This window comes from Sceloporus occidentalis, unplaced genomic scaffold, assembly GCF_023333645.1.
Source record: "Sceloporus occidentalis isolate IW3139 unplaced genomic scaffold, rSceOcc1.0.p SCAF_4, whole genome shotgun sequence".
NCBI lineage: Eukaryota > Metazoa > Chordata > Lepidosauria > Squamata > Phrynosomatidae > Sceloporus > Sceloporus occidentalis.
In genome coordinates, this window is record NW_028316984.1 from 144006168 (window position 1) to 144030638 (window position 24471).

Sequence of the window (24471 nt, forward strand, 5' to 3'; positions counted from 1 at the left end):
ATCCATTGTTCTAGTTGCATATAGTGAAACCATGAAATTTTCCATTATTATTGGCGTTATTATTGAATCTTCATTCATTAATTCTTTTTTATGTTTATACCATATTTCTATTATATTTTTCATAAGTGGGTTTCCAATAATTTTTATTTCTTTCCTAGTAAAGTTCTTAAAAAATATTCCATAGTCTCATATCTATTTCTTCTGTATCTACTTCCAGCCATTCTAAATCTATCCCACCCATCATGCCTTCTATCACATATCTCAATTGATTAGCCTCATAATATCCTCTTATATTGGGAAGGCCTAACCCTCCCTCTCTTTGTGTTTTATATCAAAATTGTTTATTTAATCTTGTTCTTTTCCCTCCATTACAGAATATATTTATTAGCGATTTAAGGTTTTTTTTAATAAAAAAAAAGCTGTTGGGAGGAGGAACAGGGGGAGAAGAGAAGACTGTGATACCACTTGACTACCAATATTGCAGCTTCTGGAGCAGCAATGTTTGACACATGAGGAGTACTGGGAGCACTCTGCAATTGGGAGCTATTCAATAAGAAGCCCTAACCACACTTGGCATACACAGCAGCTATGGGCTAGAGGTGATACTGTGTGAAAAGTATTGTGAATATCACTATTTTATGACTATAACCGCAGTTTAAAAATTGCATGGCACAATCTCCTAGATTCAAAGTGGAGTTTTTAAAACTAATAATGTTAGTTGGGTCTTTTTGTTTGTCTGTTTTTTTGTTTTTGTAGATACACATGTAATAATGAGATATCTGACCATTCTTTGCTTCTTGTCTTTAGAGAAAGATCTTTCACTTTCCATAAAAGGATCCTGTGAAGGCCATCATTTGTTTAAGCTGGGTTCAGATGCCATCGTCACACCCCCATGTCCCACAGCATTCCACTACATCAAGTACAGGGAACCAACGCTGGATGTGATGCTACCAAAGACGAAGCCACGTTATAATCCTGTACATCAAATTAATCATAAAAATAACAAGACAAACTTCTCTGCATAATTAATCAGGACAAGTCTTTGATAGGGTTAACTTTTTCTTTTCTTTTCTTTTCTTTAGCGTACCTGTTCTTATAGCACCAAAGAAGATGTTCCACCTCTGATGCTGAATTCCCTGCCCGTAGGAGAGAAAGTGCCAATAATAGAGGTTAGCATGATTTTCCAACTTGAAGTAAAGGCATAGCATTTTTTAATTTTAATTTTTTTTATTTATTAAAGTTTTTCCTCTTTACACAGTTGCGTTACATGAATCCAACATACAAACAGTCATTTAATTATTCCCTTACTCTTACCACTTTACCTATCTTTCCAATTTTAATTTACCTGTTCCTAAGCATTTTTGAAATTTTTAAACCAGTAAGGATAATTGCCTGTTTATACATTTTAAAACTTTTGCACTACGTGTTTCAGCCCTTTTAAGAAAAACATATGCTGTAAGCAGCCTTGTATCCCATACTGGGGGGAAAGGTGGGATATAAATGAAATCATAAACAAAAACTAGATCTAGGAAGAAGGATCATATTATATTTTCAACACGGCAGCTTTATGTTAGAGGTGCCACACCTTGGAAGACTCTATTGCATTTCAGACTAAATCATGGAGCAGACTCAATGTCTCATTGACAGGGACATTGCTGGCTATCACTGGTGCCATCACTGAGTCCTATAAGCTGTCTCAAGACAAAAAGCATTGTTTGGTCTGCAAACACTATTTCATCTCTTACAGAAGTTAATCTCAGACTGCAGGTCTATAGGCAATGTAGAACCAATGGATTCAAATTACAAGAAAAGAAAAACTTTTTAGGACATAAGAACAGCCAGAATCCTCAAAGCACTGTATTACTATGTAACCATAATAGTTATGTAGCTATATGGTGATGACCCACAACAGCCCCCCTTGCTACTCAGCAGCCTTTACAATCAATGGGGGCCTGTTCCCTGTCACTCAGAAAGAGGCTGACTAGTGTTCCCACTCTGTCTCATGAGCAATATCTGTTGCAACAGGCAGAAACAAGGTTCCAGTCACAATCCTCCCCACCAGAGGAGATCACTTACATGATGGAGGACATAAATCAGCCACTTCCTGAGCAACAGTGGGATTGTAGTGTCTGCTGACCAGGAAATAGAGACTGGTGGACCTTTCATGGTTCCTATGTACCGTTGGCCCTCCACATCCATAGATCCTGCATCAACAGATTCCACCATCCATGGCTTAAAAATCCCCTCTCCCAAAATTCCAGAATGCAAACTTTGATTTTGCCATTTTATATAAGGGACATCACTTTCCTACTACGTTGTATACAATAGGAACTGAGCATCCACAGATTTTGGTATCCAGAAGGGAGTTCTGGAACCAAAGCCCAACGAATACTAAGGGCCAACTGTATTGTCTAAATTCCGGGGGCGAGGCATGTAGGGATTGTGAATCAAAAGCAGTCACAGATGTGTAACTTCCAGTTACTCATTCCTAACTACCCAATATGATTATGCCAACTTCTTTAACGTAAGGGCTATTTGAAGTGGAATAGGCTGCTTCAGAGGGTGATGGACTCTCCTTTTTTGTTTTTGTTTTTTTAAACAGAGGTTGGATGCCCATCTCTCATGAGTTCTTTAGTTGTGTATTTCTACATAGTAGGGGATTGGATGATGATGATGTTGATGATGGTATTTATATATATCCCACCTTTCCCCATTCTAAGACTCAAGGCAGTATGATTCTATGATTCTACCACAGTTAGAAAAGACATAGCTACAAATGCAAAAATTTAGCACCAAATGCAAAAAATAAAAATATCATTAAACTATCCACATAGTTTGTGAAGTTAAGTGAAGGAGCTATTATTCCTATGTAGTGAATTTTATGATTGGCTCATCATATCATGTATGTGTTCCATGTGTTGGAATTTAAAATGGCCTCCTGTATATAGGCTAACACTAAGAAAACTGTGCTCCTTTTTTCCTTCCTCATGACCCCATCATTCCCTTGTGCCACTCCTTGTGGCCCCATTATTTTACACTCTAATTAAGCCCTTTATCTTTGTAATTAGGGTGCCATTTATTTTTTTTTATTGTGTTCACAGTAAACAGAATTTTAATTAAAGAATTTGTAACTTAATATGGATGTAAAGTACATTTTGTTGGGATATACTTGCAAGTAATTGTGTTTAGGATAAAGATATCAAACTAAAAGGATTTCCCTGTGGGTTTTAATGGCAGAGACGTATTTGAAAAACCAGGAACTCTCCCCTCCCCTGATTTGAATGCGTGGAACAATGTTAAATTAAGATTGCCTTGTATAATTTTTATATTCTCCTTTTCAGGAGAAAAAATACAATTTGCATGTGAGAGTGGATGAGTGGTAAGAGACTTGAACATTTCATTTTTGTTATTTTTAGTGATTATTCCAGTTATGACAGCCCTCATGTTTTTATGCATACTCTTCACTTTTTTGATCAGATACTTCAGTTCCACATTTGGTCTCTAATAGTTGCCAGAAAGCTGTGCATGATCTGAATATTTTATTTATTTCTCCCTATAACGCTGGGGCGAACAGATAGTTGGGTCTGGGGCCCAGCTGTCTGCCCTCTGAGGACAGCACTGACTACCAAAAAATGACAAAAATTGGGAAACAAAATAATTGGCTGGAAGCCCATTTCTGGTTTTAAATATATTTCTCATAAAGCACTGGGCTCCTGAAACCTTTGAAAAGGTGACTTGTTCCCCTTGGATGTTTCCAGGAGAAACACTTCACTCTTTTAATGGTCAGAAAATGGGCTGTTCTGGGACTTTGGAGGGATTGAGAGCCATAAAAACAGTCTTGGGCTACTCTTTGCCAACCATAAGACATGACAGCCAGTGTGGTGTAGTGGTTTGAGTTTTGGACTACAACTCTGGAGATCAGGGTTTAAATCCCCATTCAGCTACAGAAATGTAGTGGGTGACCTTGGGAAGTCAATCTCTCTCGACCTCAGAGAAAGGCAAAAGGCAAACCAACTCTCAACAAATATTGCCAAGAAAACCCCATTTTAGGGCCACCATATATTGGGAACAACTTGAAGGCACACAATAACAACTATAAGACATCTCTGGCAATATAATATACACAAAATGGTATCTAACTGTACAGTCTTACATAGCCCTACACAGAAGGAAACCTCTCTGATTTCAGTGGGACTTAATCCAAAGTCAAGGTGCAGAAGATTACATATTGAATATTTATTTGTTTTCTTTATTAAATTTATATTCCATCCTTCATTCAGTGAGTTCAGGATTGCTTATATGACACTATTCCTCCCTACTTTTATCTGCAGGGCAATCCTGTGAGGCAGATCAGGCACACACATACACACACACACACACAGAGAGAGAGAGAGAGAGAGAGAGAGAGAGAGAGAGAGAGAGAGATTAGCCTAAGGTCATCCAGTGAGTGTTATGGCTCCATGGGGACTTGAAGTTGTTGTTCACTCAAACCACAACACCACCTTAGCTATTGTTTTTAAGTCCAACAATATTTATTGAACTCATTACATTGTGAAATTCCCAATAAAATAAATAAATGCTTCATAACTTTCTATGCATTGTACAGTTAAAACATTCATAACATAATAAAAACACACCAGCTCAATCAATGTCAATATTGCATACAATTTTGTGTTGCAGCATACCAACATTGCATGAGTCTCAACAAGAATAGGGCCATTAAATCAGCCGGATTTACCTGAGCTTTAATGAGTCTACTCTAATTAGGACCAATCAACTGGATTCCAGTCTAGTTCTTACATTCCAAAGTATATTAAAATACCAAAAAAGTCTCGAACAGAGAAATCTAAACATGGTGCCTGCCCCAAAATGATATACATTCCAGGTGAACCTCTCTAGTTAGTACCACCAAAAGCACCCCCTGTTTTCCACCACCACCACCCCATCCATAATTACCTTAAGGAATAAGAATGTAATTCAGAGCTCCAAAGAAGTACTTTTTGGACTACAGCTCCCAGAACCTCCAGTGGCTATGCTCACTGATGAATTCTAGGAGCTATAATCCAAGCTCTGTAATAGTGATACCATCTTGTACTGTTACAAGATGGATTTATTTATTACAACTACAACAACAACTACTTCAGTAGTGGAGTGGGTTGTTTGTATTTTTGTTCAAAATGTGGGGAGGACACCTTTCACTATGGTAGACCATTAGATGCAGCTCTTGACAGTGTCTTTTATAAATTCTATAATGGTATAATGTCAGTGATGCATTTTAAAATTATTTCTGGACGTTGTGCATGAATACTAACTGCTTGATAAACCCTTAAGATGTTGATATTTTCAAATGACATTTCAACTTGATAAACCCCTAAATATATGTTAGCTTCCTCATGTATTTAGATAAAATACAATGTCTCTGTGTCCTAGTCATTGTTCCTGTCCAGAAGACCTAGATGTGCGCTTGGGATATGATCTGTGCCCACAGGAAGAAGAGTTCTTATGGAAACGAAAGAGGAGAGTTGCTCAAGCTTTGAAGCAGGTTCTCCAACTAGATTATGATCTCCAAGATCATGAGGTATATGAAATGGGATACTGACTGATGTTTATCTAAAAGCAAGGTTGTGTCTTTTTCTATTACTTACTACCAGAAAAAAGCAAGACATATATCCCCCCTTCATGGTTTGAAGAGGTAGCTGTTTAGAACATAAGGGGGGAAACAGATGGGCAGGAAGGGGCAGCTTCAAGCCGCCCCTTCAGAAGATAGATTGGGGCCATGGCAAACAGATGCTGTGGCCCCAAGCCACCTTGAAGCCAGCAAAAAAAGGAGCAGATAATATCCACTCCTTTTTGGCTGGGAAAAAGCTGGCTTTTCCTGCCCTGCTACAGCTTGAAGCTGGCTTTAAGACACTCTGGTGATGTACAACATATAAACGGTGTGCTGTCGGAGCATCGTCAAGCTATCCACGTCTGGGCAGCCAGGCAGCTTCAAACTGGCATTTGGCTATCAATGGGATGTGAGGCATCTAAACGCTGTGTACTGATAATGCCCAGAAGCAGGCTTTTTTTGCTCGACTGTTCTCTAGAACTGATTTATTGCAGAGTTTCAGAAAGTTACCTTTCTGAACTACAATTCTAAGACTCCCCAATCCAGCATGCTGTTTGGGGAATTCTGAGAGCTGTTGTTCAAAAAAACAATCTATTCCAAGACTTAAATGGCAATATGCTTTGTTGTTGCAAAGTATTATGTGAGTTGTTGTTAACTGCCTACCGCCTCTCTCCATATAATCTGCCCCGTGCTCTCAGGTCGGCCGGGAAGCAACTCCTGAGGGTTCCTGACATGAGATATTCCGTGAATGCACAGAGGGCGTTTTCTAGCTCAGCCCCACAGCTTTGGAACTCTCTTCCCAGTGAGCTCCACTCGGTTACCTCCCTTGACCTGTTCAAGAAGAAGTTAAAAACTTTCCTCTTCCAACAGGCTTTCCCCCAGATGCTATGAGTTCTGCTCTCTCCCCGTTGCACCAGCACTTTATGCTAGTTTGTTTGGTTTTATCTTGTAACTTTTTACTCTGTTTTTAATTAATCTGATGTACTGTTGTGGTTTTTATATGAATACTGTTTGTAAATTGTACATTGTGTAGTACTCTGTTGTAACCCGCTTTGATCTCCCAGGAAAAGCGGGCTATAAATAAACAGTTTATTATTATTTATTATTGATTCTGACTTGTGAGAATGCTACCATAAGGTTTTGTTGGCAAGAATTAGTCAGAATAAATTTGCCATTGACATTCTGTTAGGCTGAGATAGTATGATGATGTACCCAGGGTTTTTATGACTAGGGAGCTTATTGCACAGCTTTATAAAGCAACCATCTGCTCCCAAATTGAATTCTGATTTGGGCTGCATCCTGGTCCTATTGCATGTCTTTTGTCTCCAAATTCACCATCCGAGTACAGCCCGTCTGCAGCCTGGATCTCTTAATATACTTCAGCAGCCTTTTTACAAGTCGGAAAGTTCCTGACTTTGAAAAATGGCTGCTGTAGCATATTAAGGGACCCAGGCTGCAGCTGGGCTATACTCAGATGGCAGATCTGGAGACAAAAGCCATGCAATAGGACCAGGATGCAGCCCAAATTAGAATTCAATTCAGGAGTGGAAAGTTGCTTTTGAAAGCTGTGTGATAGGCTCCTAGGTTTCCATGACTGAACAGGTATTCAAGTCCTGGTCTCCTAGAGTCCTAGTCCAACATTCAAACCAGATGCACTGCAGCTTTATTCAAATTACTTGTTTTTAATACTAGATGCCCTCTACAGGCATTCAGTCTGTAAATGTTGGAGGGGAAAGTGAAAATAATCCTGCATTGGCTATGATTTGCAGGAGACAGCATGTCACCCAAGCTAGGAGGAAGGCTTGTAATGCCAATCCAATGTTCTTTTAAGGATCTTCTTTTCTGAAGCAAGTCCCCACAACTTTTAGCCACCCAAAATGAATCCAGGGAGTTACAGAAGAGGTGAGCAGCAAAGAAGCTGATCACTGAAATATCCCCAAATGGTTCCCTGGGCCATACTGTGTGACCATCATCAGAGACTACTGGCTGTGCTCTTATCTCACCTCCATATGCTGCAAAAGGCCACCTGCTAAATGAAGTCTATGGTTCAGTCAGCCTAAATATAGGACTTTATCACACAACTCCCTTCCTTGCTGCAATCATGTTAATGAAGGGAAGTGCATACATACTGGTTTGGATGCACTCCCTACCATCATTAGTCCCACCGAGCTGTTGATGGTCCTGCATGTTCTCTTCCACCCTTGCCCTTCACTTCACCTTCCTGTCCTATGCCTTACCAGTATACCTTTCACTTGTATGTATGTGTTTGTTTGCTTTTAAATACAATTTCAGAGTTATAACAGTATGGTTTAACAAAACATACATACACACACACACACACACATGTACACACAGAGAGAGAGAGAGTGCAAAATGAATACATAAATATACAAAAGTAAGGGGGAAAGGTTGTTTTGGAATAGCAAAGGGGATAAGGGATGTGGAAAGGAAGTGATACTGACACCATATGACTGAACAATCTTGGAATTGCCACAGAAATAATTTACTACACCTGAAGACTAGCACTATACTAGTACAGTTGGACCTTTATTGACAGGTTTTTCCATCAATGGCAAGGTGCAGGCTAATCACACTTTCAGGACAAGGCAGCAACAAGAGGAAGAGGGTATCATGTGAGATGTATCACCAAAGGCTCTGTTATCAAACTTTTATGACAGTTTAAAAGCCACATGTGATAGGCTAAATGTTTCACTGTCCGGTGGAATCCCCTGTTTCTTCTATGTGCTTTTTTGGTCCTCTATTTGGTAATAGTTGAAACAATGAACTATTTGTCAATTTCTTAAAATGTATATGTATTTTATAGGTTCCAGTGGTAGCAGTCATGACAACAGGAGGTGGTACGAGATCATACACAACAACATATGGCTGCATGAGTGGTCTCCAAAAATTAAATCTCTTAGACTGCATAACATACATATCTGGCTTGTCTGGCACTTCATGGTAAGTAAGTTTCATGTGAAATTTTTGAGAGAACAGTTAATGCACAGAGAAGTGACATGTTGCCAATATCATAATATCTACATACAAATCTATGGTATGACCACACTTAGAATATTGAATATTCCATGAGATGAGAGTGGAAATTCTCAGTGGTATTACCAAAGTTATGGAAGAACATGTTTTTTCTTTTCTCTTTTAATGACATTCTTGATTCAAACAACTTTTAGTCCATAAAAGAAATCCTACTTTAGGATTTTATATTTATTGCCCTGACATTATTAGGTATGTTAAGTTGCTGTAGTGATTTTGGAATTGTTCTTAATTACACTTTTGTAAGATCCAGCATGGTGTCATAGTTTGAGCATTGGACTACAGCTCTGAAGACCAGGATTTCAATCCTGGCTCAGCCATGGAAACCCACTGGGTGACCTTGGGCAAGTCACAGTTTCTCAGCCTCAGAGGAAGGCAATGGTAAACCCTGTCTGAACAAATCTTAGGTTCATCTTAGGGTCACTGTAAGTTAAAAACAACTTGAAGTCACTCTATTTTTAAAAAGTATGGAACTGAGACAGATAAATGACGCAGTCTGATGCTTTGTGTTTGCTGATAAATTCATTGCCAACTTCTGTCAGAGAATACTAAGGGAGAAAAATGAATGCACCAGACACTCTTCCTTGTGGACTTAGGGCCCGAACAGACAGGCCAAAATAAAGCTGCTTTGGGCCACTTTGGAAGTGTGCTGTTTAAATGACACATGTGTCCTAATAGGCTGGAAGCCACACCAAAGCCATGCTTGAGTCCTAAGGACTTAAGCACAACTTTGGCACAGCTTCTGGCCTCTTAAGATGCACGTGTCATTTTAAACAGCATACTTCCAAAGTGACCCGAAGTAGCTTTATTTTGACCTGTCTGTTCAGGCCCTGAATCTTAGAAAAGTGGCTACAGTGTTTTATGTATTTCCTGTTGCATGCTTAGTTGCTTACTCTTTGGTTTTGTCTTGTATTGCCTTCTTCAGGGCCATGGCACACATGTATAGAGATGCTTATTGGTCCCAGAAGGATCTGTGTGAGAAAATAGAAGAGGCTAAGAAACAAGTGACCAAAAGCAAAATGGAAATGCTTACTATGAATCGTATGAAATATTATCATCAACAGCTGAATCAACGGAAACAAGAAGGACATAAGACAACTTTTATAGATCTTTGGGGACTCATCATAGAATATTTGTTAAATGATGGGGTAGAATATCAAATATATCTTTTTCTCCCAAAGAACTGCAGATACTCTCTTTATAAGCATGAAAATAATGGGACACTCTTAGGAGATTATCGCACACCAAATCCGTGCTGGGATAGAAGCAGGTTGTAACTGTCACTGACCAGTCTTATCATACTGCCTCATGCCCAGGCAATAGGCAGCCTGTATCCAAGCCAGGCTTCTCTGGCAGCTCTTCAAGAACTGAAAAATCTTGTTCTTGAAAAGCTGCAGGAGAAGCCCAGGTAGTGCAGTAAGATCCAGTGGTGATGGTGACAACCCACATCTGTCCCAGTGTGGATTTGGTGTTCAATAATCTCCTTAATTGCATTCAGCCTTTTGTCAGATAAATAAAGCTAAATTATTGTTAGTTTGTATTGCCAGTTAATCTGGACTGCCAGTATTTAATGTGGTGTCCCAAGGTATTATCTGAAGATAATTCAAAATTGGGAACTAAGGACCTGTGTAGACAGGCCATTAAGGCTGGCTTGGAGGCAGAGTTGGGTGTGTCATCTATACAACACATGTCCCGACTCCGCTCCCAAGGTGGCTTGATGCTGTGCGCTGCTCCATATGGCGTGCCGCATCATGGTGCTCCTCTGGTACTGTGTTTACATGACACAGCACCAAAGGAGCACTTTAAAGCCACGGCGCCACAGCTATCACACCCTTTCCAGGGCACAAAAAGGAGCCCATTTTTGCAACTCCTTTTGCGCCCTGGAAAGGCCAGATTGGGGCCACAGCATGCAGTTGCTGCAGCCCTGATCTGGCACAGGTGGAGGTGGCTGTAGGCCATCCCTTAGCGGCGGTCTGCACAGCCCCTAAGTCATGGTTAAATTTGTACATTTAAGAATGAACTGTAACACCTTTATACCCAGTTTTCAAAGAAAGTTGTATTAGTCTATCATAGCTGAAATGACAAAGTGTGTTGTGGCTCTTTAAAAAGATTTATGAGTTTATTACAGCATAAGATGTAATACACAGCCTTTTGCTTTGTGGAGTGTCACAGGACTCTGTAGTTTTAAAGTTTAATTGCAGGCTTCCCTTAAGTTTTAATGAACAAAGACTTGACTGTGCCATTACTTATATCCAGATAAATTTATATCACTTCCTGGTATATTCAGTCATGTGCAAGGCCTTAATCAAGAGCAATTAAAAATGTTAGGTTTAGTTTTAAACATCAGGATGATGTTCTAGTTGATGTCATTTTATGTGTCTGTTCCATGGCTTTGCAGATAACATTTTTCCCCTTCACAATTAGAAATGTAATCACAGGCTCTCTGACCAGAGAGAAGCTTTGATAGATGCTCAGAACCCAATGCCTATTTATGTAACTATCAACATCAAGGATAAGTACAGCACTCAAGACTTCAAAGGTGAGGTGAAAACTTGTGGTTGGGGTGGGAATGTAATTCTTCACTAAGTTTCTTCACAAACAATGGCCCTGTTTACATGGGCCATTAAGCACGTACTCAGTATGTGCTAGGGTTGCCTGGGAGCATCCTTTTTAGATGCTCCCTAACCCTAGTACGTACTGAGTACGTAAAAATGGCGGTGCACTGTCTACATGGGTGCCACCATTTTGACATAATGGCCGCGTCGCGTCCAAACGGCATGGCATGGCCATTTTGCCACTTCCCTGAGGCCAGGAAAAGCGGCGGATCAGGGCCTCCGGGGCTGCCGCTGTGGCAGCTGAGACCCCGATCCGTTGGCGAAAGGGGCAGGTGCAGGCCGCCCCAAAGAGGCGGTCTGTATCCTGCCATAGAGTAATTTTGTCAATTTTCTTTCTACTGCAAGGAAGAATATCAAACATGCTGTTTCTGATCCCTATTCACACTTCAGAATTTACTCTGCTCAAAATTCACACATGGTTGTTTTGCACATAAAACAGCATTTTCTGCACATAAAACAGTTTCTTTTCTGGATGGAAATTTTATTTTCTGCCCAGAGAAATCTGCTTCCTGCGCAAAAAAAGCTGTTTTCAGTACAAATCAACTATGTGCAAGTTTTGCATAGAACGTGTCCAACTGTGCACAAAATCATATTTCCAAGTAGAAATATTATTTTCTGTACAGAAAAAACTGTTCCTTACATAGAAAATGCTGCGTTCTGTGCAAAACAACCACTTGCAAATTTTGCACAGAATAATTCCTGAATTGTGAAGATTTTCATCAGCCCAGAATTCTTTCCATCAGGGTTTCTTGATACACACAAACACATTTTTTGAACATTTTTGAAATATATTCAAATATTCATTCCATCCCTACATTGGGAAAGCAACTTACATTTTCTAGCTTTTAAGAAAATGAAATGATGTCTGCAATAGAATCTATATGAAATCCATAATATTTGGATCACAGAAATTTACCATCATATTTAGCACTAGAAATCAAGCATATCTGGTACTCTGTCCCGTAATACTGGAAATAGTTGCTTTTCAATGTTTCCTGTACCTATTTGACATCTACTCTCAAAATGGTGACAGGATGAGACATGTTTTGTTTTCTTGTCACCAATGTGAGAATGGCTGCAAAAGAAAATGGCACTATTTGAGATAGTATGGGGTTCTGGGCTGCTAGTTCAGGTGGGGTATTTTTTCATGTTTTTATGCATTTGAGGAATTTTCTGTGTGATTTTAGAGCAAACCTTGCCTAGAGATCATGCAGATTTTCTTTTCTTTTCAAAATGGGGTGGAATGAGAGCTTTTGAGGGACTGATGAGGAGCTCTGGTGGCTGCAAAATCAAACAGTGGTGCAATACACAATGCTATGAAGCGGCGTCCTGGTGGCGATAGTAGGGCTTGGGACTGTGCACTTACCGCATGCTACCAAGCCCTATGACCTGCGGGTGGCGCCATTATTGAGCAGCACTGTACAGATGACGTGTGGGCACTCAGATCTGTCTGAAGAAAGTTACATCCTGGGTCTATCACAGCAGCAAAGCTGATGTGATAATCTCCTGTGTTTCTGCATAGGTTGTCAGCCTTTGATTTTCAAAAACACCTTATGTTTCATAACATAATCTTATTGGACATGGCCAAGGCTTTGACAATACTTAATGTAATAAAAGTAATCAGTTAGAGCACATCTTGTTATACACAATCAGGCATATGAATCTCTGTGGTGAACTTATGGGAAGACTTGCATTTTCCCTCTCTCACCAGTATATGAAAGCAGCTGCAGGAAGTTTGATAGTTACCTTTCCCTCTCTGATATAGGCCGGTTACAGACTGGCACTTGGGATGTCCGCAGGACATCCCATTTTAAAAAAGGGGCGTCTCGTCTAGACGCCCCTGGGTCTAATACGGACTCTGTCCGTACAATATGGTGCCGGCCGTTCCACACGGCCGGCGCCATCTTTACGTATCGGACGCATAGCGTCCGAACGTGTCGCGGCGCCTATGACGTCGCGAATGCGCCAGCGGCGCTTCGCGACATCATAGAGGCGCCGCAAGAAGGAGCTCCATTTTGGAGCTGCACGGTGTGGCTGCTACGACTCCCGCATGGAGCAAGCGGCGGCGGCGGCGGACCGCCTCAAAGCGGCGGTCTATAACCCGCCATAGTATTGTTGAATTCTTGACATTCAGTTCAATTTCGTTATATTTAGATGTATCCTGTTAAAGCCTAAATCCCAGCTATATCCATCTAGTTTATCTGTTGAATAAATCAGCACTTATAAATCTGATTGATCAATGGTACTAGTTTAGTTTTCACTAATAATTAAATTTAGACTGTTTATTCTTACTGTATACATAGTCCATAGCTAAACTGTGGAATGCATTGTCACAAGTGGGCGCTGCCAGGCTGGACAGCTGTAAAAGAGGACACCACAAATTCATAAAGGTTAGGATCAAGCAATGGATACAACTACAGACTGAGTATCCCTTATCAGGAAATCCAAAATCTAAAATACCCCAAAATCTGAAACCTTTTAAGTGTTGATATAAAACTTCAAGACTTTAATTTTGGAATATTTTGGATTTTGTAATACACGGTACAAATATGAGCTGGTTTGCACTCATGTCTACTTTGTGAGTTTCCCACAGACAACTTCTACTCATAATAGATTGTGCTTATATCCTGCTTGGGGGCTTTGTATGGACAACTCTTTAGCCAGTGTGTGAATAGAATGCTGGACTACTAAATAGGTCTTGGTTTGATCCAGTGTGATTCTTCTTATGTTCTTGTTTGTAGAGTGGGTGGAATTTACTCCCTATGAAGTGGGATTTCTGAAATATGGAGCATTTATACCCACAGAGAACTTTGGAAGTGAATACTTCATGGGCCACCTGATAAATAAGCTTCCAGAAAGTCGCATATGCTACCTTCATGGTGATGTATTGAATTCTTGTGTGTGTATGTGTGTGTGTGAATGTAGTGCCTAAGAATCCATTAGTAGGAGTACTTATTGTTGTTACCTCTCTATTCTCTTTCCCTAGCCTTCCAAAATTTATTCCATTGATAAACACTTCAAAGATACAACCATTTTGCCTAAATTTTGAGTCAGATCTAATTTATTCTTGGGCCATCTTTCTGCATGTTGCAGTCAAGTTCATCTGGACATCAAGACCTGTTGTAGGAGACATACAGTGGTCTTGAGACAACTGTGTAGTACTCTGACACTCTGATATTTTATTTATTTCTCATACATAAGGTTGTTTGTTTATCTGTTTCATATTTTAAAAATAATTTTTTAACTGATGCACAGTGTAGGATTAAACTGTGGTACAGGCATTGCCATGTGCTATAACCTCCAGATTTGTTCATCTGGTAAATTTACATCCCTGATGTATATACAATCACATTTGGGATATACATTTAATAAATAAATAAGTAATAAAATAAGCTCAAACATTCAAAAGCAAATGTTGATAATCTAGTAGCCAAAGTGATCTGGAGAAGCTGCAAGGAAAGACAATTCTCAATTAATCTGTTTCTTAAATGTATTCCTTGTGAACTCCTTATTCTTAGGTATGTGGAGTAGCATATTTTCAGTGAACTTGCTGTATATCTGGAATAGAGTTAGCAGTTCAGAAGAATTCTGGCATAGATGGACTCAAGACAAGTTAATAGACATTGGTGAGTATTTGCTTCTGTTTTATCCATTCCTCTCATGTGAAATGGGAATTTCATGATTTCCTTGTGTGTCACTTCAAAAAACAGGCATTTGGCAAAACATTAGCATTTTGAGGGTCAGTTTGGAAGATCTAGCAAGATTCATAGTTGGCCAGTTTGTATAGCTACTCTAAATAATTTAGTATGAACACAGTTTGTGGCTTTGTGCACCACCTAAAACCTTACATCCAATAGTGGCATGCCAACAGACAAAATAACATTTCTAAGATATGCTTCTGATAAGGAGAGCATGTACAACAAAGCTTGAAACATAAGGAAAGTAAACCCCCGTGATAGATTTGCCTTAGAGTCACCATAAATGACTTGAAGGCATACAATACCACAACAAATTTTGAGGCTGTGTGTATGTGTGTGTGTTTAGGGGAAAAACTCTTCCCTTTGATTCACCTCAGACAAGCACTCTGTCCATCCTGAATAACAAATGTAGTCATGAAGACCAGTTCTACCATTACACAACTCTTAGGAAGGAGAAAATGCTTGTGAACTTTTCCAACTATTCCTTCTGCTATTTACAGCTGTGTCCTTTTGCCACAAGTCTTGAGCCACCTGCTCTAACCTGATTCTACTTTAGTACACTCTTCCATTGCAAGTTTTAAAGTAAGACTGAAATGCAATTCCAGATGATTTGCGTACATTAGAGAGAGAAGGGATGCCATCTTGCTCTTTGCTTCATGCAGCAAAATATCTTCCATTGTCCCTGATAATCATAGGCATTCCACAGTTAACTGACAAAGAAGCTCCTTTTTACAAATCTTTTAATGCCTGGCCAGACTTCTTTCTTCCTCAGCAGCATCAGTATTTGGAGGATGGCAAACTGGGGCTGGAGAAACACAGACTTTTGCAGCAGTATGTTTGTAATAAACAATGTAATAAAGCTGGAGCTGTAAATGAGAGGATCCAACTGTTGCTATGTATGCCTACAGAAGGCAAAGTAAACAGAAGCAGTCACCAGAATCCTTTACTGATCACACACAAATAATAAAACAGAAAGAAAAGAGGAAAACAGATAAGGCTGCCTCACCAGCTACCCCAAGCACCTTAAATCTATAAATTTGGCCACCAAAATGGAATTTAATGAAAAGTGGAGGCTAGTGAAAGAAAAAAATAATAGTGGTCATCTTTTTTGTAGGGTAGGAACCTATTTCTATTCTTTTCTCTGGTATCAATCTTATTTGTTAAACACCTCTGTTAAAGAAGTAATACCCAGGGACACATCTATTTCACTAACTGAGGTATAGCTGTACTGTGCCAGGACAGGATTGCCAAACAGTTTGGATGCTTTCTGTTCCAGAATGATCCAGAATTAATCTGGATCTAAACTATCAATTTTCATTCAAGGTTATATAATCCCTTTTCATTGACGAAGGAATTCGCTGGGAGAGATCATCCGGAGACATGGAGCGCAGTGTTCTCAATATGCCGATGACACCCAAATTCTCTATGTCTCCGACTGCTGCAGTGGCTAAGGATGGCATCTCTCCTCTGAATGCCTGCCTTGAGTCTGTAATGGGCTGGATGAGGGAAAACAAACTCAAGCTGAATCCAGAGAAAACGGAGGTGCTCATGATAGGTGCCCCTGGTCCAGGGGGGGAGATCTGCCAACCCATCCTTGACAGGATCACACTTCCCCTGAAGAATGAAGTCCGCAGTTTGGGAATGCTCCTGGACTCGTCTCTACAGTTAACATCTCAGGTGGAGGCGATAGCCAGGAGTGCATGGTATCAGCTACGGCTGATATGCCAACTCCATCCCTACCTGGCTCAGGGGGACCTTGAAACAGTAGCACATGCACTGGTAACCTCTCGTTTAGATTTCTGTAATACGCTCTACATGGGGCTACCTTTGTACCAAGTTCGGAAGTTCCAACTGATTCAGAATGCTGAAGCCAGACTGATCACCAAGACACAGAGATAAGAGCATATTACACCGGTGTTGAAATCTCTACATTGGCTGCCGATTAGCTTCTGAGCGCAATACAAAGTGTTGGTTATTACCTATAAAGCCCTACCTGGCCTGGGCCCAAGTTACTTAAGGGAACGCCTCTCCCTACATAATCCGCCCCGCACTCTTAGAACATCTGGCACAAAAATATTAGAATACCCCAAAACCAGGTTGAAAACTACCTCTTGTAGAACATTTTCTGCGATGGTCCCTAGACTTTGGAACAATTTACCGGAAGAGGTCAGTCTTATCACTTCCTTGGAAGCCTTCAACAAGGCAATGAAGACAGGTCTCTTCCGGCGGGCCTATCCAACTGATTTCCTCTAATCTGATTTGTACATCTGAATATATTACTCGATCTTTATGATGGAGTAACACTGTAGCAACTTTCTCCTTTTCCCTTTTATTTTTATTTCTTTGATGTTTTTGAATTATGTATGTATTTCATGATGTTTTTACTGCTGTAATCCCACTTCAATCCGAAGGGAGAAGCGGGAAATAATAATAATAATAATAATAATAATAATAATTATAATTATAATAATATGAAATTCATGGACTGTTATATACACATACAGCGTATAAGGCTACTATCCCAAGTTAGGAGCTACATTCCAAAACTTTGAAATTCATTGAGACTTATGTCCAGGAAAACATACTTGGAGATGACCTTCTACCATCATCTTGTTGCGTTGAAGTGAGAAATGTGCAGACCTTCCAAATGTTGTTGGACTGCAACTCCCATGAGCCCTAGCTGGCATAGCCAATGGCGGAAAACCTGGTTGTCTCCTTCAGCATTCTTGCTTAGCCAGCATCAAATTATATCTATGTTAATGTTATTTTAAGCAGAAAACGTTTGTGCCTTAATGCAGATGAAGAGCCTAATCTACCTACAAGACCATATGAGATAAAGAGCCATATGTATGTGCCAGCTGGAACCTTTGCCACCAGACTTCGAGGGGTCTTGACTGATCGTCTTTCTGTTGCCCAGTATCACAATTTCCTGAAGGGTTTTCAGCTGCATAACTGCTACTTGGAGAATGAATCATTTCAAAGATGGCAAGGTAAAAAAAAAAGCATGCAGTTGTCTTTCCCACAGTAGTAGGACACAAAATGGGGGGGGGGGAGGAATGGTGAGGGGTGAGGAAAAGAAATAACCAAAGTCATTTCATATACAAACAAATACCTTTTGGAGTGCTGAATCTGAAAATGATGGGCCTACACATAATTAATAAATTAGTAATGATTAATTAGATATTTGTCATTCCTTAAGCAAAGATGAGTGGATATTTATGAGGTACCAACAGTACTTCTCTCCAATTTTTTGTGATGGCCAAGCTTCAAAAATATGAGAGAATGGCAAATATCCTTATAAATGTCAAGGTTGGGAGATTCATCTTCCACTTATAATTATGATATTGTGCTACCATGTGCATCCACTGAGTCATATTGTCATCACTATGAAATGTCTTTAAGGCTGGAATCCTATGCAACTTCCAGTATGTGGTCTGAACACAGTGGAGTACAGTTCTAAGGAGATTACTACACATGGCTTTTAAACCACAATTAGACTTGGAAAAAAAGTGGCTTTGGTGATACTTCTCACATGATACCATCTCCAGTTCATAACTACTGCATCCCTGAAGTGTTATTACAGCACCCCTTTTCATTGATGAAGAAATCTCATCAATGAGCTTTCAATCATGCTAGTCCTCAAATGTGAAGCACCATTGTGATATTGGTAGTCAGGTGGTATCAGTCTCACCTCTTCCCTGCCTGTCCTTCCTCTCTCTTGCTATTACCAAGAAGACTGATTTACTTTTAGTTGTTTTTTTCTCTTTCTTTCTTTCTTTTTTTAAATACCCTTACATTGCAGTAGCAGAATTCTGGGACTGTATGAAAAAGTGAAAATAAAGTGGGAAAATTGAAAATAAAAATTAATTTTTTATTTTTTTTAAAAAAAGAAGTAATGTTGGGTAGGCCATAGGGCAGGGAAGTGGGGTTAAAGGGGAGTACAGAAGAGAGCATAAAGGCAGCAGTTGCTGTGTAGTGATGGCTATAATACAAAAAGGTATAATGGCTATAATACAAAAAAGTATAATTTGGTTTTCATTGACAAGCACAACTGCGGTGAGATTGGGGTTCATGCAGTAAAGCCCTAAGTAAACATGCAGAGCAAAAACAAAGTTTTTTGTAAACATAATGAAGCTAACATTTCTAAATCCCTTTGGAGCAAAAGGTGAATTTAAAGCAAGGATGAGCAACTGTGGGTGTTAGAGGGCTAGATTGTCTCCCCAGGAGATCTTGGAGGGCTGTCCCCTGAATATACCCCACATATATTAAAACAAACTGGCCCCCAAATGCCCTCTAGGTGGCATGGGGACATTTTCATCATGCCACTAGAGCTATTTTATGCCAAAAAGAGGACTGTTCTTTTACAACAATAACTGACCTGGGAGTCACTCCTCTTTTAAATAAAGACCTCCCCTGTGCCTATACTGGGCTGGGGGACGTGGCAAAATTGTTCCCATGCCCATAGAAAGCTGAAGGTTTTTTTTAAAATGCAAAAAATACAGGCTACAAAAATGGTAATGAGGGTTCGATGTAGCCTGTGAGCCACATTTTGTCCACTTCTGCTTTATAATCTAAAAGCACCTCCACCAAGACCAGTAACAATGTGAACTGTGTCTGTGAAGTCACACCACACCCCAATATTAACCATAGCTGACTGAAAATGGCTACCTCTGATTTCACTGCAGCATTGTTTTAGTGAGTGTACTTAGAACTAATACCTCACATCATACTCCTGAATGCTACTATAGACATAGCGAAGGATCTGAGCATAGCTGGTAAGATGTTCCAACTATTTCCTTGGAAAAGTAAAACCCAGGTACTGATATATCATAACTTAAGCTTCACTGAATTTGGTGTATCTTAACAGGCACATTTAGTGAGGGAGCATGAAGGAGCTTCCCAGTGATTGCTCCTATGTTTTGGAACTCCTTCCCATTGGAAATTAGCCTGGTGCCCTCTCTGCTTTCCTTCTGCTGGCTGTTGGTTATTAACAGCTTGTTCTCTTATTGGGGGTTGCTGTACTTTTTGTCCTCACTGTTAAGTTTTTAAATGCCTTTAAAGTAGTGTTTTTAATAGGATAATTAATTTATTTTTCTTATGTACATTAGTCTTTTAATCTATGTTTTGAGTCACTTTGGATCCTGTATTGGGAGAAAGGTGAGACATTCAATATATAAATAATTATACATTAAAATTATCCTCAGTAAATGGCAAGGGAGAGTAGCCATAATGTAGCATGGGTGACAATGTCCAATGTCTTTTTAATTCATTGGGGTTCAAGAAAAAAAGAAGGAGGAATGACTATTGTTTGCCCATGATACAAATACTTTTATCTTTCAGCGACAGTGTTGGATCATTGTCCCAATCAACTGACAGAACATGAAAACCACTTGGGAATGGTGGATGCTGGATTTTTCATCAATACCAGCTGCCCACCACTTTTAAGGCCAGAGAGGAAAGTAGATGTCATTGTGCATTTCAGTTATAGTGCAGGCTCACAGACACTGGTAATACAATTTGTGTATTTGCTTGTATGTTTTTTCTCTATCAAAAGATATGTGCATGTACCATTGTGGAAGCTACAATATACAATATATACAGAATATATATAAGTGGCAAGGCTTGATGTAAACTGGTGAGGTTTTTAGGATTGTATAACAAGTAATAGATTTTAAGGAAAGCCCTCTACAAGGGATGGGAAAGACGTGCAGTAATGGCTATAATACAAATAGGTATAATTCTGTTTTCCACAGTCGTGCTTGTCAATGAAAACATAATTATAGTTATTTGTATTATAGCAATCACCAGACATCTTTCTCACCCCTTGTACAGGGCTTTCCTTAAAATATATTACTTGGCTATACAATCCTAGAAATCTGTTGTGCATTGCTTTTGTTGTAAATTGCATTGCATGTATTTATGTGCTCCTTTCCCATCATTGGTCAGAATATCTGATGACTTTGGTCTGGAGGGAAAACTAGAAGTCCTAAGTCCCAATTCACCTCTGTACCAGTCTGAAACCAGGACCCAAAGCCTTCTGCTGAATCCCCAAATCCTGGAAATGGGCTAAGACAGTGATACTCAGTGGGCTAAAGCAGTGGCTTACCTTTGTGACACACGTTTACATCTACAGTCATCCCTCCAGATTCACTGACTTCCTGTTCATGGTTTTGAATTTTCAAAGATGGGAAGCCAGGAGGGACAAAATGGCATGCACGCCTCTGGCACATGTGCGCGGCCACACGTAGGAGGACGCAGCCATTAAAAACAATGGGGCTAAAATATTTGTGTATTTTACAATTTGTGGGGGGCTATGCATTCCTCGCAAATCAGAAGGAAAGACTATATATCCAAACATCATGCCCCCTCACTTGATGTACTTTTTTTTTGTTTAGTGTGAGCATTTTCATTAATATATTCATAAATATTCATACTTATAAAGGAATAGCTCTCCTCCTTCAGATAAAGGCTTCAAGCACCCTCCTTGCCTTTCTCTTCCCCTACAGGACAGCAAAGTTTTGGGAAGTGAGGAGTAGGAGGGACCAGGGACTTAAAGTTTCATGCTCCCCTGAGGATCCCACCCCACTGTTTGAGAACCTGTGGGCTAAAGCAATGAGGACTCATTGTTTTGACTTTGTCTTAGTATGGTTTCTCTGGTAAAAGAGTAAACAGTAAAGAGAACCAGCATGGTATAGTAGTTTGAATGTTGAACTAAAACACTGGGAGACTAAGGCCCGGTAGAAGCAGGTGCTTTGTGGCACCCTGGGGCCAAATTTAGGGCTCAGGAGTGGGGAGTATCCGCATGCTCCTGAGTCCCAGCACGCAGCGGTGGTGCCATCATGGTGGCCTCCCATCCACATGGGGGCCACCATGATGACGTAAGGATGGCACAGCTTCTGCATGTTGCAGCACCATGCTTGTGTCATCAACATGCCACAGTGCACCAATGGTGCACACATGGTGGTGGCTGTGTACACCAAAAAGAACCTGCTTTTAGCGGGTTCTTTTTGGTGTGGAGGGAGCCTGCACAGTTTGGTTGCTGCGGGCTCCCTCAGGAGCAAAAACAGGATGCTCCAGCCTGCCCTTTTGGGGCAGTCTGTCGAAGCCCTAAGGTTCTAATCCCCACACAGCTATAGAAACCCACTAGTTGACCTTGGGAAAGTCACAGTCTCAGAGAAAGGCAAAGGCAAAACCTATCTCTGAGCAAATTCTACCAGGAAAACCCTGTGATATGCTCACCATAAGTCAGAAATGACTTGAAGAACACAACAACAATGCAATATATTTCCTGGGCAAAGCAAAGCTTAAGGGTGCTCATATAGAATAATTCTCCCATTGTTATTGTAGATATGTACAGGGACGTAGCTAGGATTTTAGGAAGGGGGGGTCCAGACTAAGTGCCACCATTATAATGGGGCTTGGGTGTGGCGGTGCAGCAGCACGCACCATTCATTTTTCTAATTGAAGGGGGGGTCCAGACCCCAAGAACCCCCCCCTTGGCTACGTCCCTGATATGTATGAATATCTCTAAACATAATTTTTTAAAATTCAGTCCCAGTGACACATTATCACACCCAAATGTAGGGACAAAAAGAATATTCAGGGAGAATAACACAGTGGTGAGAATTTTGCACAGTTTTTGCACCCCCCCCCCCCCCCGTTAATTAACAGATGCAGGAAAGCACACTCCAAAGAAAACTAACAGGGAAAATACAATCTCTTGGTGAAGCCAAGATCTCATCAATCCAGTTCATACCAGTTCATGCATATGCCTTTGGTCTTGCTCATTCTGTGGACCCCATGAACTCCCACATTCATGTATAATGATATATACATCATTTATGTCTCTTATTAGATGTTAATCTTTATTTTATCACTATACTATAGTGTATTTAGTATATTTAGAATTTAGTGTATACATATGTTCATAATATTATATTTTAATGTTTGTGACAATTATACTGTTCACCATATTCAAAGTCTTATATTTGATTTCAGTGAATCCCTAGGTCCCTAAACCTTAGGCTTTCTCATACATTTTTAAATGCTGTCTGAAGGAATTTTTATGCAATCGAATATTTAAGGCACTGTACAATTTCTGGCCTTCTATATGATTTGTCCTTAATTCTCAAGAATCTTGTATTTTAACTTCCTTATGAATGTAGCCTCTAGAACATGCTTGCAAGTACTACAAAGCACAGGGAATCCCATTCCCAGATGTTGTCCTTACAGATGAAGACAAAAAACATCTGAAAGAATGCTACTACTTCAATCAAACTGATGTCCCAGGTTGTCCAATCCTAGTCTTCTTTCCTTTAGTGAATGACACCTTCCGATTTTACAGAGCTCCTGGTAAGTTATTGACAGCTAGGACCCAGGCTGATGGTGGGCAGTGATTTAGCATGCAATAATCCCCACCTCAATCCCACATCCCAGCTCCAGCCCAGTTGGGATTTGATTGTATTTTTAAACATGTAAGCCACTCCAGTTGTGCTGCACAGAGAGGCAGTGTACAAATAATAATAATAATAATAATAATAATAATAATAGAACTGTTGTTGTTGTTATTATTATTATTATTATTATTATTATTATTATTATTATTATTATCCATGTGATAAACTAGTATGTGTGGAATAGTGTGGAAGGGCCACTATGGATAAACTACAGCCTCTTATCTTATTGAAAACTGCTGAAGGACAGTACCAGAAGTTACAGGAGATTCCCAAACAGCTCTAGTGGCAATTACATTACAAAGTGCCTGGTATATTCCTGGAGGTGGAATATTTCTCTTGGAGTGTCCCTACACTACAAAATTATAGCACTTTGATACCACTTTAATTGCAAATATTTCCATTCTAATCTTGGGATTTAGAATTCTCTGCCAAAGAATTCTAGTGCTTTAGTTTAGAAAAGTGCACTAGAATACTTCCCTAAACTACATGTCCCAGGATCCACAGGATGGAGTCATGCCAATTAAAGTGACATTGAACTGATATAATTGTTTAGTGCAGCTACACCTCAGGTTTTTCCATAGGCTGCTTAAATATTCATGGCAGAAATACAGGTGGATAGAAGTACTTTTAACAATATGTTCTCCTATTAAATTTACTGACCACCCAACACCAAGAGTTGAGTTCTCTAGAAAAACACTCATTTATTTTTCTGAACTAAGAAAGGAATAACATCTGCTGTTCCTTTATCCTAGGTATACAGCGTTGTTCTGATGCTGAGATGGATGCAGGAAAAGTTGATGTTTCCACTTGGAAGACTCCATACTCTACGTACTGCCTTCAATACAGTGATGAGAATTTTGATAAACTAGTCAACCTGAGTGAATACAATGTCTTGAATAACCAAGATTTGATTTTGCAGGCTTTGCATGCAGCTGTGGAACGGAAAAGGCGCCAGCAACATTGCTGAACACATTAATTCCCTCTTGTGTGAAATACACATCGATGGTGTGTGTGTTTTGTTGTTTTTAATCCTCATAATACAA

At 39.8% G+C, this 24471-nt stretch overlaps 1 protein-coding gene across 1 annotated transcript in view; it reads left to right on the forward strand.

The window, feature by feature from the left end:
- Positions 1–24471, forward strand: part of LOC149314776 (cytosolic phospholipase A2 epsilon-like) — a 61482-nt gene extending 37011 nt beyond the window's left edge. The window contains exons 9-21 of the mRNA XM_089523518.1: positions 808–977; positions 1083–1169; positions 3342–3379; positions 5431–5578; positions 8433–8569; positions 9585–9807; positions 11084–11198; positions 14016–14153; positions 14793–14900; positions 17771–17962; positions 20313–20479; positions 23138–23324; positions 24181–24471. Of these exons, the coding sequence (XP_089379644.1) occupies positions 808–977; positions 1083–1169; positions 3342–3379; positions 5431–5578; positions 8433–8569; positions 9585–9807; positions 11084–11198; positions 14016–14153; positions 14793–14900; positions 17771–17962; positions 20313–20479; positions 23138–23324; positions 24181–24395 (1925 nt within the window). The 3' untranslated portion in view covers positions 24396–24471. The remainder of the gene's footprint in view (positions 1–807; positions 978–1082; positions 1170–3341; positions 3380–5430; positions 5579–8432; positions 8570–9584; positions 9808–11083; positions 11199–14015; positions 14154–14792; positions 14901–17770; positions 17963–20312; positions 20480–23137; positions 23325–24180) is intronic.